At 36.2% G+C, this 18094-nt stretch overlaps 1 protein-coding gene across 1 annotated transcript; it reads left to right on the top strand.

Moving 5' to 3' along the window:
- The first annotated feature begins 9597 nt into the window (after window positions 1–9597).
- On the top strand, window positions 9598–17007 carry LOC144662159 (uncharacterized). The gene is given in 3 exon segments (XM_078522915.1): window positions 9598–10585; window positions 10587–10784; window positions 11370–17007. Coding segments are annotated over 3 exon segments (5499 nt in total). The 5' UTR covers window positions 9598–9862; the 3' UTR covers window positions 15948–17007.
- The last annotated feature ends 1087 nt before the right edge of the window (window positions 17008–18094 follow it).

Raw genomic sequence — 18094 nt, 5'->3', positions numbered from 1 at the left:
ATGTATCCCCTCTATGAATATCCCTATATAGGATTTAGTCAAACAACTATATGATGACTACACTACGTACTTGCCCCAGTGAACGGCCGTACCGCTGACTGAAACGGCAGGCTCAAAGGTAGAAATACAACATGGCGGCTGTTTATTTTCCAGTTAAATTTATTTCATTCAAACTGGCTGAGAAAAGTGTCCTTCCGTGAACTTTGAACAGCTCTTTGAATGACTTTATTGACAACCTGTTTACACCTTTCACGAAGAATGAACCACGATGTATTGGCTAAGTTCATCGCGCCTCAAAGCAACAGTACATGTCAATTGAGATCGATCGAAGGATCGAAGTGCAGCGAGGAAGAACAAATCCTTCAAAAGAAAGCATCTGTGTGTCAATAAGTGGCATGTATGTAGTATTACTTCTTGTTTCTTAACTTTGATGTGCCTAAATGTTGAATTGAGCGAGCTTTTGAAGAAAATCTTTCGCTGCTATTTTTACATTTGCTATCACAACATTGCCGAATTATATCGGCTCTGAAAACGCTCCGAAAAATGTCCTAACTGCCTTTTCTTCGCCAATATTTTGATTGTTATCTATAGATTTATGCTTGATTAGCTATTTAGTACCGATTTTATGCCAAATTGAGGCAAATAAATGGCTTCTGTGTTTCGGTGAATTTTGATGAAATAGCAAGAAATCGTTAAGTCACGTGTGTTTAGTTCCTCAATACTAATAAAATATTGAAGTCCCCAGACATTTTGTGGCATTTTTGTGAAGTTTAGAGATGGATTTCATTACCCATGTAAGAATAATGTATATAAGTTGTTGCTCATGGGAGATATTGGGCACTAGTTAAAGGCTATTTCCAACAGTACGAAATTTGTACCTTCCAAAAGGCCGTTTGAGGAGAAGAAATCAAATCAGACGGTTGAAGTGAATTATTGTACTTAAAGCCTAATAACCACAGAATATAATGCAGTGAATTTTATTTTCAGAAGTCTTTTTTTCTTGTGGAACTGGTCAATCAAAGTCAGCTAATTAAATATGCATAAATTAGTGAAAAATGGCCATTTTTGCAAAAGGTGTCATAACTTGAAGGGAATAAAATATTTTGAGCTGATGTTTTGTCACAGTAAATAGCTCACCATACCCAGCATTTATGCTAAGTTTGGGCGAAATCGGTGATATGAGCTGTATCACATGTTGCCTGGTCCTCTTATGGACACACTCTTAATAGATGGCACTATGGTATTTGCATGGTTCTTAGAAAGAAATACGTTTCCGCCCCAATTGTTAGTGCCTACAGGCATATAAATAAGCATAGACTGTTGAGCTGGTATTGACAGTGTATATGAGAATTTGGTACGGCTCGACGAATAAGTTTTAGACTAAGGCAGATTCGGTTTTTTTAGTGAGGATTTATGAACATAATAATCTGCCCGAAACGATGGGTAAAATTATAGGTCGACGAATATGCCAGTTTAGAATTTTGCAGTGTCTACATGCCCGGTCGCTGGGAATTGTCTTCAATTGACTAAATGCCTGGCAGTTAGAAATCTTTTGGACAGATTTTCGAGGTAAAGTAAAAACTTTAAATTTTGGTCAGGCTTACAGTCGGAAATTGTTACAAAATTTCGACGGAAAGACCTGCTCATACCTCTTGAAAGTATTTTAACTTTATACAGAAAGGTCAAGCGATTCCAAGAGTCATTTCAGTTATGTTTTGTAGTTGATGAATTTTCTGAGCTTGATCATCCTTTGCCACCTGGATAGAAAGATAGACGAGTCTTTATGTTATATAGATCTTTTCTCAAAATTCTCTGAAACCAGCGTTAACTGCTCGGTATATAACCCATTTGTTACCGTACCTTGAATCTGACAATAGATTTTCCAAGTATCGAAAACATGGCAATTTTTCGGTATTATTCCCAAGCTCAGAAAATTCGTCAACTACAAAGCCAAAATAACTCTTGTAATCGCTTGGCATTTATAAATAAAAAGTCGAATATATTTTTTTTGTCGAAGTTCGTTTTTTGTGTTTCTAGGTTTGAATCTGATCATGATTTTTTTATCATGACTTTATAGTATGCTGAAGCTAGGAAAATTTGTCAACTACAGAAGCAAAATAATTTTTGAAATCGCTTGGCATTATCAAACAGATATATAGAATACCTCTAGAGGTTTAAGCAGGTCTTTCCGCCGAAGCTCTGTATCAATTTCTAACTTTGAGTCAAGAAAGGTGATTTAATGGTATGAAGCTAAAACTTGGAAAATTTGTCAACTACAGAAGCAAAAACATTGTTGAAATCGCTTGGCATTTCCCAATAAAGATAGAATACTCTCTAGAGGTTTCACTTAGACCTTCTGGCGTAAAAATTTCTGACTGCTCAGCATTTAGTCAATTGACAACCATTCCCGGAGGCCGGGCGTGTGGACACTGCGTTTGAATTTCCTGATTTATGAGAAAACGTTTATACTGGAAATGAGGTTTCAAACTGACTAAAATTAAGTATGTGCGCATGAAAAGATCAGATCCGCTAAGAAAAGCAACATTTTATTTTTAGTTCTCTTTCGCATCAGTGAATTGATATAACTACTTTGGAAGGAAATCAATAGTAGACAAAACGAAGAAAACAGCGAAAAATTTGCAGTTACTGTCTAAACGAAGAAAAACCTGTACATTTCTCTTCAGTTACTGTGCAATCTTAGTAAATCGTTTTTAATCCAGCGCTTTAGTGAAGGCATTGTGAGTTTTATTCAATTCAGTGTCTATTCAGAAGACCCATTTTCCGTTTAAGCCATTTCTTTCTTGCCATGGTTTTTTGACCGGTTGTGTGTTTTCTTTAATTTCATTATATGCAAGTTGTCTGCTCGCTGATATTTTACGGATTGCGGTAAACTGATACTGGAATATTGGGTGACTGGGAATTCAGACTTGCTTAACAGAACTCAATTTTATCCCGGTTGATTAAAAAAAAAAAACTTCGTTTACTTGCCGCTAGAGTGTAACCTAGAAGTGTATGTAGTTCTAGCTAGTTCAGTGTGTCTCGAGATAAGTAAATTTAAAGTTGGTTTGACTAGTTTACATTTGCTTACTTTGCCAACTTTGTAATTCATCAAACTCTGTGCTATTTTTCCTTATAGCAGAGGGAGACCAAATAGTTCTTTTTGTATTTAAGTTAGAGCTTAAAGTTCGAAAATATGTCCTTGGCTTGGCATTTGATAAAATAACTTTTCTTGAGCTCTTTCGGTGGGAATTTTCATTTCAGAAATGGTTTGGCTTGTTTAAAAGGTTGCCAGTTTCAGGTGCACATAGGTATACCGAATAGCCACTCATCTGTTGTTATTCTGTGTATGTAATACATACTTTTTAGAGCATTCCCGAGCTCTTCCATTCAAGCAGACATCGCAGAAGTGAATATATATAAATCGTTCGCATGACCTATGCAAAGCTTTTTGAGCCGTTTATTTTATTTAAACATTCTGCAGAGCACAGAACGCGTGTTGCGGTTTTCTAAGTTGTGCTCGTCATGTTAAAAATAGTAAAGAATCCAAGCAGTTGAATTCTGAATTAAGACCGGAAGATATTGTTAACTGTTGCTGAATATCTTGTCATTTTAGATGGAAAAGGGCCAAAAGGTATTCTGCATATTTACAAATGGCTACAGACACACATCGATGGTGTCCTTACCAACAGAAACAGAGATGAGAATTATTGGATAAAGTAAGTACCTGATTTTTGTATCGCTGCGTTCTTAACCTGCGATCAGGCTTTCTTTTTTTTCGCGGCGGAGGGAAGGCGAAAAAAGGAAAGCCTGATACAATTACTTGTCAAGTCGTCTGCCGCCCCCTAATTAAAGTGTCTGTCAACGTCGTCGAGAATGTCGGCGATGCCATCAGATAAGCGTGATTAGCGCCTTCAAATTATTTACTCTTTTTAAAATATTTTTACTCTCACAAACGTGTGTTTAAATAACCCTTTTGAACGAGCTGATCGGATGGTTTTTAAAATTTGTTTTCTGCAAAGGCTGATTTTGTGTAAGGCTCAGGTTAGACATTTCAAGGTTGTAGTTTTCGTCACTGGCACGATCGTCTGGCGTCTTTGGTGGTGTGATGTAATAATCTTCGACACCATAGGTGATAGATCACGCTCTTGCCGAATTCTGTCGGAAGCACCGCTAAAACATCTTTTCTTTCACAAACTATTCGTCGAATACACTCCCTTTGTTCGTCTTTAAATGTTTTGTGAACAAAACTCTTGAGAGATTTTCTAAAAGCTACAAGAACTCGCTCTCTACTTCATTCCGCTCAACACCCGCCATGATAACAATCTTCTACGCGTGATATTTTTGGACAGGAAATTAGACTTGAACTCAATTAGCCAATCAGGATAGAGTTTTAATGTTGCCTTTTGTTTTCTGACCAATCAGAAAAAAGTCCAGATTCTGGACTTTTTACAGACGACTCGACAAGTAATTGTATCAGGCGTTCATTTTTCCGTTGACCCCTCCGCCGCGAGAAAAATAACGCCTGATCGCAGGTTACTGCGTTCTAAGAAACGTTTTTTTTAAATATTAGTTTATTAATTATTTTATTTAGATTTTTCTCCCTTAAGTTGCAGCTAATTTGTTTTTACTAGATACCAAGACCCGCCAGAGAGCAAACATTGTCTGTGGCCTTATTGATCTTTTATCTAAAAGTAAACATTTTGTTCAACACGTTTTTGCAAAAAGATTTGCATACACGGACTGTATTACCGAATTTCAAAGTAGTGCTTTTTACGTTAACAAAGAAACATTAAGAATCGAGTTTAGTGGAAACACTAATTTATTTCCGCCATTACTGATTTAAATAAATCATTGTCAATACTGGACAGAAACATTTTATCGATGAATATTTCCAGTCGTTCAGAGAACAAATTCCATCATTGTTTCTGTTTGCACAGAGCTACCATAAAATAAAATTGTTGTCCTTCGCAACGGAAATGTAACAGAGATGAAATTTACCGTTGAAAGTTGTCAGTGTATATTTTAGCATGGTTCCTCCACCTACCGTTATTTTTCGACGAATTTTACTTAATACGCGCGTTAAAGAATCAAGCAGAGAAGACAAAAAAAATACACCTTAGACCAGACTTGCTACAACAAACATATTAAGAAACAGTGGAGCAAGTCTTGCCAAATTGAACTTTGCTTTAATTTTGTTAGTTGATTTTATTTACGGAGAATGAAATTACTTGCATAGCGTCTTTTGCGTTATTTTGATAATAAGCAATCAGCTGTTCTATCTAATGAAACTCACACCGCCACTTTTGCAATTAACTGTCTTCATGGGGTATTACGTTTACCCTCCTTTGAAAAGTACCGTTGATTTACGTTTTGAAACGATAACTAGAAAAACAGAACTGATTAAATATATTTTAACCACTTTTAAATTCGTCTAATACATAAACGGGCTAATATTTTATCCAGCGAACTTGAGATTACTTTTCCCATTTGTTAGCGACTATTAGAAAAGAGGACACACTGACTCAAACTCGACAATTGACTATTGGCCTGTTTCACTAAACTTGCCAAGATAGTTGCGTATGGTTCCATGGTGTTTGGTTCACTAAAAGAATAACGAGAGGGGAAATGTATTTTTGTGATGATTTTGCGCCCTTACATAAATAAGCTTAGTAATTTGTAAATAGACTGCCCGGCTGGTGTTGAGACCTGGTTGTAATTTACAGTCTGGTATAGAAAAGTAGTAGATTAGCACGTGGTTCTTTCTTTTTTGCTTGAATTTATTCTAAGAACCAAAGTTGGTGATATAAAATGTGTTTTTCTTCAATCGCTGCGCAAGCTTGGTAGAATCGATCTAACCTCCAGTGCGAAAACATTGTAAAAGTGTTAATTTAATTACCAACTTATACTAAGTTACAAGTTCAACCTTTCGATAAAGCTGTTTCTTTTTCATCATGGATTATTTTGATTGTATGTGTAATAAATTGATGATAAACTAGAACTTTCTGAAAACTGATGCTTTATATGTGTAAGTTAGAAGGACTACAAAGGCACATACATTTGAGTTATTTGATGGCGGATATTCTTATGAACTGCAATAAAATTATAAATACTGGATGACATAACACAACATTTTAAAACGATGGAAAAGAAAATAAGAGAATTAAGAAAATACTAGGGTCTAGGCTTATATTTGTTCATTTCCTATAACATACTTTTTCTTGTGCCTTTTTAGTAGCAACATTTTTGTTTCAGAAATAGTTAAGCTGTAAAAGAATGCAAAATTCAGGTGCACACAAGTATGCCGAATGATCTAGTATTGCGAGAACAGTTGACGTCTTTGTGTGCTCCATGCAGTAACTACGCAGACATCGTGAACAGAGACATCACAGATATTAAATAAATCATGCATAACCTATGCAAAAATGTTCTGCTTTTTTTATTTTAAGCATTCTGAAGGAAGCGTTTTTGATATATTTCTTCAAAACCTGTCTAGTGGCATACAAGGTTGTTCGTTTTGTTTAAAAGCAGTTAACACTTCATTCTATTACTGGATAATGACTGAAAGAAATTCTTTACTGATGCTGAATATCTCGTTATTTGAGAAAAACAAAGACTTCTGCATGTTTACACGGTAACGGCCAAACGTGGATGGTGGTCTTCGCACAAGAAGCAGAGATGAAACATACATGTAGTTCGTACGATTTGTATTGGATTTTTCCGTGCATGTTTCATAAAATTATTGTACGGTTGTTATTTTGGACTTCATGAAGACGGCAGTTTGATGAGACATTAAAACTATTTTGTGGACCGAGACCAGAGCAATGTTGCCTGTGGCCTTTTGATATTTGATAAAAGCAAACAATTATCACTGCGCAAAACCAAGAATATTCTAGCGTTTTCTAGCCTTGAATACGTAATAGTGACGACATAGAGTCCTAGAGTATTCAAGACTCACACAGTACGTGATGTACACCTGGAATATTCGTATCGAATACGGCCGAATACGCTCTGTGCAAAGTCCTTCGGGAATTTTCTTTAAACTATACGACACATCTGTGGTTATCCTGGAGTATGATGGAGAATTCTTTGGAGAAAAATTTGTGGACAAATATAACTTTCTGGATGCATGGTGGTTTGCTTGAAGTAAAATTTACTCCCAAAATCAAACCACATACGACACTCGTGCATCCGTCACACGTATGCGTTTGGAACATGAATACGTGATCGTGGCGGTAGACGCCATAGCCCCACCATATAATTCTTAAGTATTCATTGGGTGCACAACTGACCTAAGCAGTACCTGATCATTTTTTCCCATAAGTTTTCCATGTATCCTTTCAATAGAAAATCTTGATCCTTTCTAAGACTTTAAAGAGCAAGATCTCTCTTGTTGCAAATCATTTTACGCAACTTTATGAATGTTTTTAAACTGACGCGCTTTGCGCTATTTCTTGCGCATCTTTACGGACCTTCTGATGTGTCACAACGCTTTTTTACGCGTCTTTAACGGCCTTTTTTACGGCTTTTTAAGTATCGCGTGAAGATGTTTATAACGCATTTTGAAATTTGCTACGGCTTTGCGCCACTTGAAAATTGACTGGTGTCCAACTTAAGTAATTACCCTTAGCCCCGTTTCAAAAATTTCTCTAGAAACCAACTGATTAAAACTGTTCGTTCTCATCGTAAAAACGCCGCGTACAGTCAAGATCACAACGCATTTTCAGTTAATGATATTTTACACGTGTAACCTTTTAACTAACGCTTCAGTTTTAAAAGCGTTCTTTGCTTTTTTAGTCTCTGCCGTATTGTCAAAACACTTCCCAGTAACTTATCCAGAAGAAGGCTCGCAGACTATGGATGTCAGCGGTGTTGCTTTTGAGAATATCAAATATGTAGCCCGGCCTGCTGAAATCCTTTGATTCGCCGACTTACCGCCATTTTTAGGCGGTGACAGACGCCTATATGTTGTGGCCCGTGGACGGGCAATGTTACAATTACTCCAACCGAGTGGCACTGGGAACTAGGCATATGGGTCACGTGCGTTATTGTTTCCTTCATTTCTTTGGGATCCGCCATCTTGGGTTGTGGTGATTTTGCTGTTTGGTGAGAAGAGAAGCCTCGACTTGTAGTTTTGTACGTAGCTGTTATATTTTTGCACTCACTTACAAACTCTTTCAGAACTTGTCGTGCATACATACAAAATCGACTTACTCGCAAACGCGACAGGTCAAGGGTCTACATTATATTTGGTTTAACGCTTTTACGTGTTGGTGAGTGCTATTTTTGGTCGGACCCTTGTCTGTCAGTTGAACTGATTGAGCACTATTGAGCAATTTGAGCACTTTATGAGCATTGTCAGAATTGTCAGAATTGAAATAACTGTGAACTGAAATATTGGCGATCTTGGTGACTTTGAGCTTGAAGTAAAGACGAGAGGTGTAGAAAAAGCTTTTATCACCTTCGTGAAAACTGCTGAGACTGCAAAGATTGAAAAGGTGAGCCATCTGAAGTTTTTGTTTGCTTGACCATACATTGATACCGTAGATCATGGTGTCTTTAATGCAATATAGAGCGGTTGTGGGGCTACATAACATTTACTTAAAGGCCAAAGAATATTCAGATCGTATGAGAGGGAAATTCTGGTCTACGCTATTGTTTATGTTTTACATGGAAGCGATATATCTTCCTACATTAAAAAGAGTAATCCGCTCGTGGCAAATGACTTATTATGCAAGACTTTGGTTTACCCAAATGTGTTTGTATCGTTGCTATATTCCACTGTTGATTCGACTTGCCAATGATGTGGAAACGAATCCTGGGCCTTTGTTCGCTGTAGATTCGTCTAAAACTGTCACAGCTGACTATCATCAAGGTGATGTTGCACTGTTTGGAAGAAATGCTGGCAACCAATGCGTAGCGATGTGCCTAACTGCAGTTGTTTACAATTGTAAAAATAATGCATTGTGGTCAAGAGATCAGCTGAATGAAGTATTGATTCAAGGCAATGTGCTTTATTCTCATATTAGTAAGTCAGTAGGGAAAGACAGACTGTTGCTATCTGAGATTCCTTCTGCATTGTCCATAAATGACGAAAACTTTTCCATTAGTTTTAGTAGCAGTTTTGCTGGTGATTTACACATGTCTGATACTAGAGACTATTTTGTACCACTGCAACATGCATTAATGATTTTAATAAAAGATTATGATGCCTTTTTGTTGACTATTGAAATCAATACAGTTGCCATTTTTATTGACAACAAAGGTCATTACAGAATTTTTGATTCCCATTCACGAGACATTAATGGTAATCTTGCTGAAAATGGAACAGCAATACTATTGGAGTTTACCAGTATAGAGGAAATAGTGCAGTACCTTCAACACTTTTACAGAGAAAAGAATGTAATCCCTTATGAAGTTTTGGGCATTAAAGTTAAAAAATTGTCACTTGATAATTACAGAAGTTTCACAAGTACTTGCAGTCAACAATTTACCATAGGAGACAATATTGTAAGATGTAAGGAGTCATACAGTCAATGTCACAATTTAGAATGGGAAACAGAAAATAGCTCACAAGAAAATGATAGCAACAATAGGAAGAGAAAACAAGAAAAATCAGAAGAACACGTAGAAAGCCTACCTACATCTGGAGAAAAGAAAGTCAAAAGAATTAGCGCTGAAACTGAAGGTAAAAGGGATAGTATGTCACAAAAGTACAGGGAAAAGTATTTAAAAAGAAAAGCAATTGAAACCAAGGAGCAGAGAGAAAATAGGTTAAGAAAGTGCAGGGAACAAAGAATTAAAAAAAAAAGAAACCGAGAGCAAAGAACAGAGAGAGAATAGGTTAAGGAAGTATCGGGAACTAATGAGAAAAAAAAGAGAAAGTGAAACCAAGCAGCAGAAAGAAAATAGGTTAAAGGAAAGTAGAGAACAAAACATGAAAAACAAGCAAACTGAAAGCAATGAACAACGAGAAAGGAGACTAAAGAAAAAGAGAGAATCCCGAAGAAAAGCAAAAGAAACTGAAACAAAGCAACAGAAAGAAGAACGGTTGAGAAAAAGAAGAGAAGCCTATACAAATAGAAACCAAATGTCTTGCGATGAGCTGGTTGCCATTTTTCGTGAACTGGTTGCTACAGGGCCAACATTTGTCTGTACATGTTGTGATCAGTTATGGTACAAACATAGTCTTGTTAGAGCTCAAACTGTACTAAAACTTGATAATGAAGCTGTGCTAAAATGCATAAAAATAAGTGAGCAATGTTGTACAGCTCAATGGGTTTGTAATACGTGTTATAAACACCTAAAGCAGAATAAAATTCCTCCATGTGCAGTGCAAAATAAAATGAATTTTCCATCTAAACCTGACCATTTAGACTTGACAGAACTAGAATGGAGACTTGTATCACCACGGTTGATCTTTCAAAAGATACATGAAGCAGCTAGAGGAAAGCAGTTCAAAATCCATGGCAACATAGTAAATGTTCCTGCTGATGTTGTTAATACTGTAACTATTTTACCAAGACTTTCGTCTGAAACAGAGACTATCAAAGTGCAACTGAAGAGAAAATTAAAATACAAAAACTATCTCAAATGTCCTATCTCAAAATATAAGACCATCCAAAGTTTTTGAAGCAGCTGAATGGCTGACTGAAAATGGTGTACTATATCAACAAGAAGGCATCAAACTTAATCCAGATTGGAATGATTTGTTTACAGGGTGTAAGGAAAATGACACAATTAATGATAGACCTTGCTGCAGTTCAAGCAACATTGGAGAAATGAATGCACCTGTAGCTTCTAATGAGTCACTGAATAACAATGTGGAATCTTTGTCACAAAATAGTGGATTGTTTCCATTTCAATGTGGTCAAGTTTTTATTTGCCTTGCTTGTGAACAGGTGTTAATAGACTGGATGAAATTAAAAAGTCATATGTTGTATGATCATGCAGTAGAAACTGATAGTGAATGTTGTGAAGAGAGTAACTACCTGCCAGTATTCCATCACAATGACTGTAATAGTAATGAAGTGGTGTTTTTTTGTTCTTTGTGTAGTGCCTGGGAAAAAGAGCAAACACTTTTTAGAAAGCACATGGTCATTGTACATGATCTATTACCACTGGAAGATGACTTATCTACTGAATTCAGTCAAGCAGCAGTTAATGTAAGTACTTCCACTGTAATCAAACTGTTCAGATATAAAATTCTTGAGCCACAAAATGTTGTTCTTGTTGAAGTGTGTTCAAAAGGGTATAGATCAGCAAACACTATTAGTCTAAAAGCATTAGTTGGTATACCAGTGACTTTGGATGTATCAAGATGCTCAGGTAGTGGAAAAGATTTGCATTTTTCTAGCAGAGATCTTTCTAAGGATTCTTGTCCTACTCAATCTGAAGGGGAAAAAGAAGATTCTTGGAATGAGGTGGATGAATCAGAAATGTGTGCTGGTACTTTGGATACAATGTTGACATCTCCAGACTTTGTAGAAGATTGTGAGCGTGAAAAGGTTTTGAACTTTGCACCAGGTGAAAGCAATCATCCAATAAGTGTGTTTAAAGACCAATATTGCGAAGAACTAGCATATCCTGGGATATTCTATGGCAAAGTAAGAGCAGATAATAAGGAAAGAAGTGTGCCTGTGTATTATAGTGACATTTGCAAATCAGAGTTAAGGCGTTCTGATCGCAGAGTTGCTAAGTGTATCGAAAATATTTTTTTTAAACTGAAAAAGCTGCAAATGAAAATAATATTAGGCAAATGCCAGATTGCTCTACGAAAGCATAAAACAAAAGGAAAGAGACTAACAGCAGGCGAGGTAAAAAAAGAAGGTGCTTTAGACAAATTAGTTCATTTGGATGAAGGCTACCGATTTCTGAGAGCTCTTCGTGGTTCACCACCCTACTTTGAGAAGGCTAAGAAAGATTTATTTGCCATGATAAGGCAACTTGGAGCTGCAACACTTTTCTGTAGCTTTTCTGCAGCTGAAACAAAGTGGAATCATCTGTTAAGGATGTTAGGTGAATTGACTGATCATAAAATATACAGTGATAATGAATTAAATGCATTGTCGTGGGAGGAAAAGTCAAGGTTAATACAAAGTGATCCTATCACATGTGCAAGACATTTTGACTTCCAAGTTCAGCAATTTATTGTTAAATTTTTGCATAGTGATTGTGCGCCTCTCGGAAAAATAGCAGATTGGTTTTATCGTGTTGAATTTCAACAGCGTGGCTCACCACATATACATATGCTTTTATGGATTGAAGGTGCACCAAAGTTTGGTGAAGATTCAGATGAAAAAATTTGCAATTTTGTTGATAAAATTATCACTTGTTCAAAACCTGGAAACAGTTGTGAGTTAGATGAATTAGTTTCTCGTCAGGAACATAAACATTCATTTACTTGTAAAAAAAGGTTTGAGAAAAAATGCAGGTTTAATTTTCCACAGCCTCCAATGAAAAGCACTCGAATATTGTATCCTTTAAGTGAAAGTGACCAAATTAGTCTTTTGGACGAGCACAAAGGAAGTTGGAAAGAAATCAATGAGCAACTTAATGCAATGAGGGAAGGAGAAGATATTTCATTTGACGAACTTCTCGAAAAGCTTGGTGTCACAGAAGAGGTCTATATTCTAGCCATTAGATCTTCCTTAAGTAGGGCAACAATATTTTTGAAAAGAAAGCCAAATGAACTTAGAATCAATAATTACAACAAGCACTGCCTGCTTGCATGGAGAGCAAACATGGATGTTCAATTCATTTTAGATATCTACTCTTGTGCGATGTATGTTGTTTCTTACATATCAAAAGCGCAAAGAGGTATGAGTGAACTTTTAAGAAAAGCATGTGAGGAAGCTCGAGAAGGAAATTTGGGTATTAAACAGCAAGTGCGTGACATTGGTAACAAATTCTTGAACAGTGTTGAAATAAGCGCACAAGAGGCAGTATATATTGTACTTCAGTTACCAATGCGTCGTTCTTCTCGTGAAGTGGTATTTATTAATACAGCTTTACCAGATGAAAGGGTTCATCTTCTGAAATCAATTGATGACATTCAGCACCTAGAAGATGAGTCAGAAGACATTGAATCAGGTGGCTTAATAAAAAGGTACACCAAAAGGCCATCTTGCCTAGAGAATGTGACATTAGCTGACTGGGCAGCTTGGTATGACAATAATATGAAATCAAACCTGAAAAACTTGCAGAGTTGCAACAATACTGATGTTGATGGATTGCCATTAGAAATATTTGATCATGACAATAATGAAGATGATGAGGTTAGTACAGATATTACATGTGCAGCTAGCAGTGATTTGAAAACAAAGAACCAAAAACAACCCCAGAAGCGGTCAAAAGCTAGGGTAATTAGAAGTGTTTGGTTTAATAAAGAAAGTAACCCTGAAAAGCACTATCGTGAGCTCCTTATGTTATTTACTGCATGGAGAGATGAAAACACTGATTTGCTTGGTGACTTTGAGACATACAAGGAGCGTTGTCAGAGATTAACTGAACAGATAAATGATCAGATGTCTCAGTATGCACCATGTAGTAAGCAACTGGACAAGGTATTAGATGATGTACAAACTGTAGAATGCACTGATGATATGTGGGATTGCGTAGCTCCAAATGCTCAACACGTAGAACTGCATGACCTTGCAGAAACCGATAGGGAACGTTTATGCAACACAGAAGAAGTTAGGAACTACGATCTTTCTGAAGATCTGGGGATTCCTTCCAGTAGTGAGAATCGTGAACAAAATTTCTCGTTTGATGAATTGCCAGATGAAGAGTATAGGGAAGCTGTCCGTTCTCTAAATGTTGAGCAATTGCAATTTTTCTACCATGTTTTACACCTTGTAAAGACAACTAATGAACCTTTCTATTTGTTTCTTTCTGGTGGTGCTGGAGTTCGAAAGTCTCACTTGACTAAAGTGATGTTTCAAGCAGTTTACAAATATTTAAATACAAGAGCCGGTGATGATTTTCATCAAATTAAAGCTGTCCTTGTTGCTCCAACTGGTAAAGCTGCTTACAATATTCAAGGAAATACAATCCATACTGCATTAGGTGTGCCTGCAAACCAGTCCTTAAAAATTTATAAGAAGCTTGATGCCAGTCGTTTGAACTCCTTAAGATGCAAATTTGCTGGTTTGAAGATAATTTTCATTGATGAGGTATCAATGGTAGGAAATTCTATGTTCAATGTTCAGATTAACAAAAGACTTCAAGATATCATAGGTACAGCTAATGATTTTGGGGGAGTGAGTATTATAGCAATTGGAGATTTGTTTCAACTTCAGCCAGTATTTGACGGGTATGTTTTTGAAGATTTGGAGAGTAATTATGCCCCTTTAGCAGCTAATCTATGGCAAAAACATTTTCAGATGTTTGAATTGCATGAAATTATGCGTCAAAGAGAAAGCCATCAGTTTGCAGAAATTCTTAATCGGCTACGTGAAGGCATTCACACTGAGAATGACTTGAATATACTGAGAGCAAGAATCATTGAAGATCCTAATATGAACTATCCCAGACATGCTCCACACCTATTTATCCAAAATGACAGTGTTGATGAGTTTAACAGGTCAGTTTATAATTCTGCAGCAGGTAAAAAATATATTGTCAAGGCAGTTGACAGTGTCATTGGTACTCAATCTGAGGAATTAAAGGCACGGTTATTAAGACAGGTTCCAGATAATCCACGAAAAACTATGCAATTAGCAACTCATCTTGCAATTGCAGAAAATGAAAGGATTGAAGTCTGCCAAAACATCAGATTAGATGATGGGCTTACAAATGGTAGTGCAGGTTTAGTGAGATTTATCAGTCTCCTAAGTTCTGAACGTCCTGATGGAATTGTTTGGGTTGAATTTGATCATGCTAAAGTTGGAGAGAAAACTCGAAATGAAAATAGACACCTTTACAGTGACAATATCCAGCAGAGTTGGACACCAGTAAAACCTGTTTGTGTGACATTTTTTGTAGGAAGAAGTAAAGCTGCTCAAATCGTTCGAAAACAATTTCCTTTACGGCCATCTGCAGGGAAAACTATTCACCGTTCTCAGGGTGACACTGAAACTGAGGTTGTAGTTGATCTTACTTCAAGACGCGCTATTCCCCACATTCATTATGTTGCATTAAGTAGAGTTACCACAATTGATGGATTACATATAAAGAATCTCAATGAAAAAAAGATAACTGTGAGTAACAAAGTTAAGAATGAAATGCAGAGGTTGCGAACAGTGGCTTATCTTCAGACATCTGTATTTTCTCTTCAAGACATTGGTGATGATTTTGTCAAGATTGTTTTTCTTAATGCACGTTCACTACACAAGCATATATCAGATGTGAAAAATGATTTTAACATAAAGGTAGCAGATGTAAATATCATTGTTGAAACTAGGTTGTGGGTGTTTGACCAAAATGATGAATATAATATCAATGACTTCTCCTTGTTTAGAAATGATGCTTCATTTGATAGGCAGTTGCATACACAAAGACCATTCTATGGAACTGCAGTTTATACCAGAGCTCAATGTAATGATGGATATCCCAAATGTCAAAATATGCATGGAGTTGAAATAACAATAATTAAAGTTAAATGTCTGCCAGATGTTCTTATTGCTGGAATTTATAGATCACCAAAAGTGTCAACGAGACATTTGCTTCAAGCATTGAGAGAACTTCATTCCATTATGTCAACAGAACATTTTCATATAATACTTGGTGATTTTAACATTGATTTTAATAATGTTGTACAAAACAGCAGTATACAAAATCAAATGATTGAAACATATGGATACAAACAACTTATTTCAGGCTTCACCACTGACAACAGAACTACAATTGATCACATTTATACAAATCTAAATGAATCAAGAGTCCAAACTGGTGTTCTCGAGACATACTTTAGTGACCATAAAGCTGTGTGGATAGCAACCAAAAAATAGTAGACACAGTATGTACAGTACATTTTTGTAGGCTATAATGACCAGTAAATGATTAACCTTTTAAGCCCTATCATACACATACAAATTCTCCTGACTGATCTCCATACATTTTCTTATAGCATTGTTTGGAGAATTTGTTAAAAGTTCAAAGCAATTTCCCTTTGGTGACCATTTTATTACAGTATAATTCTCCTAACCTCTTCTCTTGATTTAGTATTGACATTGTAAGATTAAATTTGTTGTGGTAACTGTTGGGTCTTAAAGGGTTAAAAAGAAGCATAATTTACATGTTAAGTACCTTGGTATGTGTTTCAGAAAGAAAGAAGATTTAAGTGAATTCAGTATCTACTTGTGTTACATTAAAGTGTTGTAGTTAATCAGTCTTGGTGTCTAAGCACATAAATCTGTGGGGTTCTTTTGAATCCCTTGTGACCCTTTGGGTCACTGACAAACCCATCCTTGTCACCCTTTGGGTCACAAACCCACCATATTGCAACTGTACATTTAAGGTAAGTATACATACAGTACACAATGTAGTTGTTTCTTGTTCTGGTCCATGTAATTACACATGTATGTTGATAATTATTAATTTGACATCTACAGGGATGTTGCTAAGAGAACATTAAGCTAGCTCATCATCAACAACCCAGCTGGTATTTATGGCCTTAGTAGCTTTAAAAGTTTATCTAAATCTTCATTTTCATGTGAAATTTCAGCTGGATTTACCGTAAATCCTCTTTCAACCAGTGAAATTAGCGGGCAGCCGTCCATTAGCGACATCCCTGCATCAACATGTACATGTAGTCGTGATATATGTTAATATGTTACCTCATAATATTTACATGTACATCTCTATTAGTTATTGTTAAAAACATTATTAATATTTTTAACTATTGATTTTTTCTTTTATTATGTTTACAGAACAAAAATGCAAAACAACAAGAAAATGCACAAGATACCGTTTTCAGAGAATCCACTGCCATGTTATGTGCTGATTACTCCAACATTTTCAATCTACATTTTGTCAAGAGACACTATGTAAAGTGCCCATTGCATTGGAACTGGCTAGAACTTATTGGTCTGTATACAGTTATAAAAGGCCCAATCCTCACTATGAGCGACAGCTATATTCAAACAACACAGTTAAAACCATGTAGCAGTAACAACGGAGTTAAAAAGAAACTGTGTTAAACATCTTGGGATTAACCAATGAAAAGACCCTTCAATCGGAGGTCTTCACTGGCTCACTGGTGTATCAACTTTACTTCCTGGACTCCACTTGTACTGTATGTGTGTATTACCTCCAAATGTCGGAGTGATAACAATACTTTGGACTTATTGGACATACATTTGTATCTTGCTCCACTGATTGTACAGTCAGTGTAGACAGCTATCAGCCGCATTAAAACGAGTAAATCAAGATACTGTATCAACCTTGCTTCCTGGACTTCACTTGTATTGTGTGTATTACCTCTAAAATTATATAACAAGATTTTGGACTTATTGGACTTATCCTGCATCACAACTATTAGCTGCATTTAAACAACAGTTAATCAAGATACATTATTTCAAAACAGTATTTTTCTGCCAAGTTGTGGTTGCTTCCTGGCTTTCTAGTACAGTTGCATACTATGTTGCATTCCACTGTAATAAAAGACATTCAGTTACAATTGTACAAATTAAAATTCCAATTTTGTGATCAAAGCAGCTCAGTATTTGCCTTTTTTATTAACTTTGGTTAGAAACTAACATCCTTACCTTGGAATGCACAACTTAACAAAGAACACCACCCGAAAGCAACTTATTGCAAAATTCTATTTACTCGACAAACCCCTTTTCCCCTTTTATAGCAAATGAATCAGTTTCTAAACTATCAACTTTAATCACATTTTCACTCACAACAGTAGACCTTACTAGCTTTGTATATAGATTGCCCATTACAAATCACATGATGCTCCCCTAGAGAGTTTTCTTTTATCTATCTGAATAATTATTGTGAATTTCTTTTAATTGATTTTGAAAGAAGTAATTCTCAAGGGTAACATCACAGTCTGAAATTGAACAACAAACAAACGAAGCCCAAAATGTCCATTCTCAGTCCTCTGTCTGGGCTTCAAACAGACTGACTCGCTATACTGGAACGTCAC

This window comes from Oculina patagonica, chromosome 1 (assembly GCF_052425735.1).
Source record: "Oculina patagonica isolate OP01 chromosome 1, crgOcupat, whole genome shotgun sequence".
Lineage (NCBI taxonomy): Eukaryota > Metazoa > Cnidaria > Anthozoa > Scleractinia > Oculinidae > Oculina > Oculina patagonica.
Note: the sequence above shows the minus strand (reverse complement) of the source record. Positions and strands in the feature narration are given on the sequence as shown.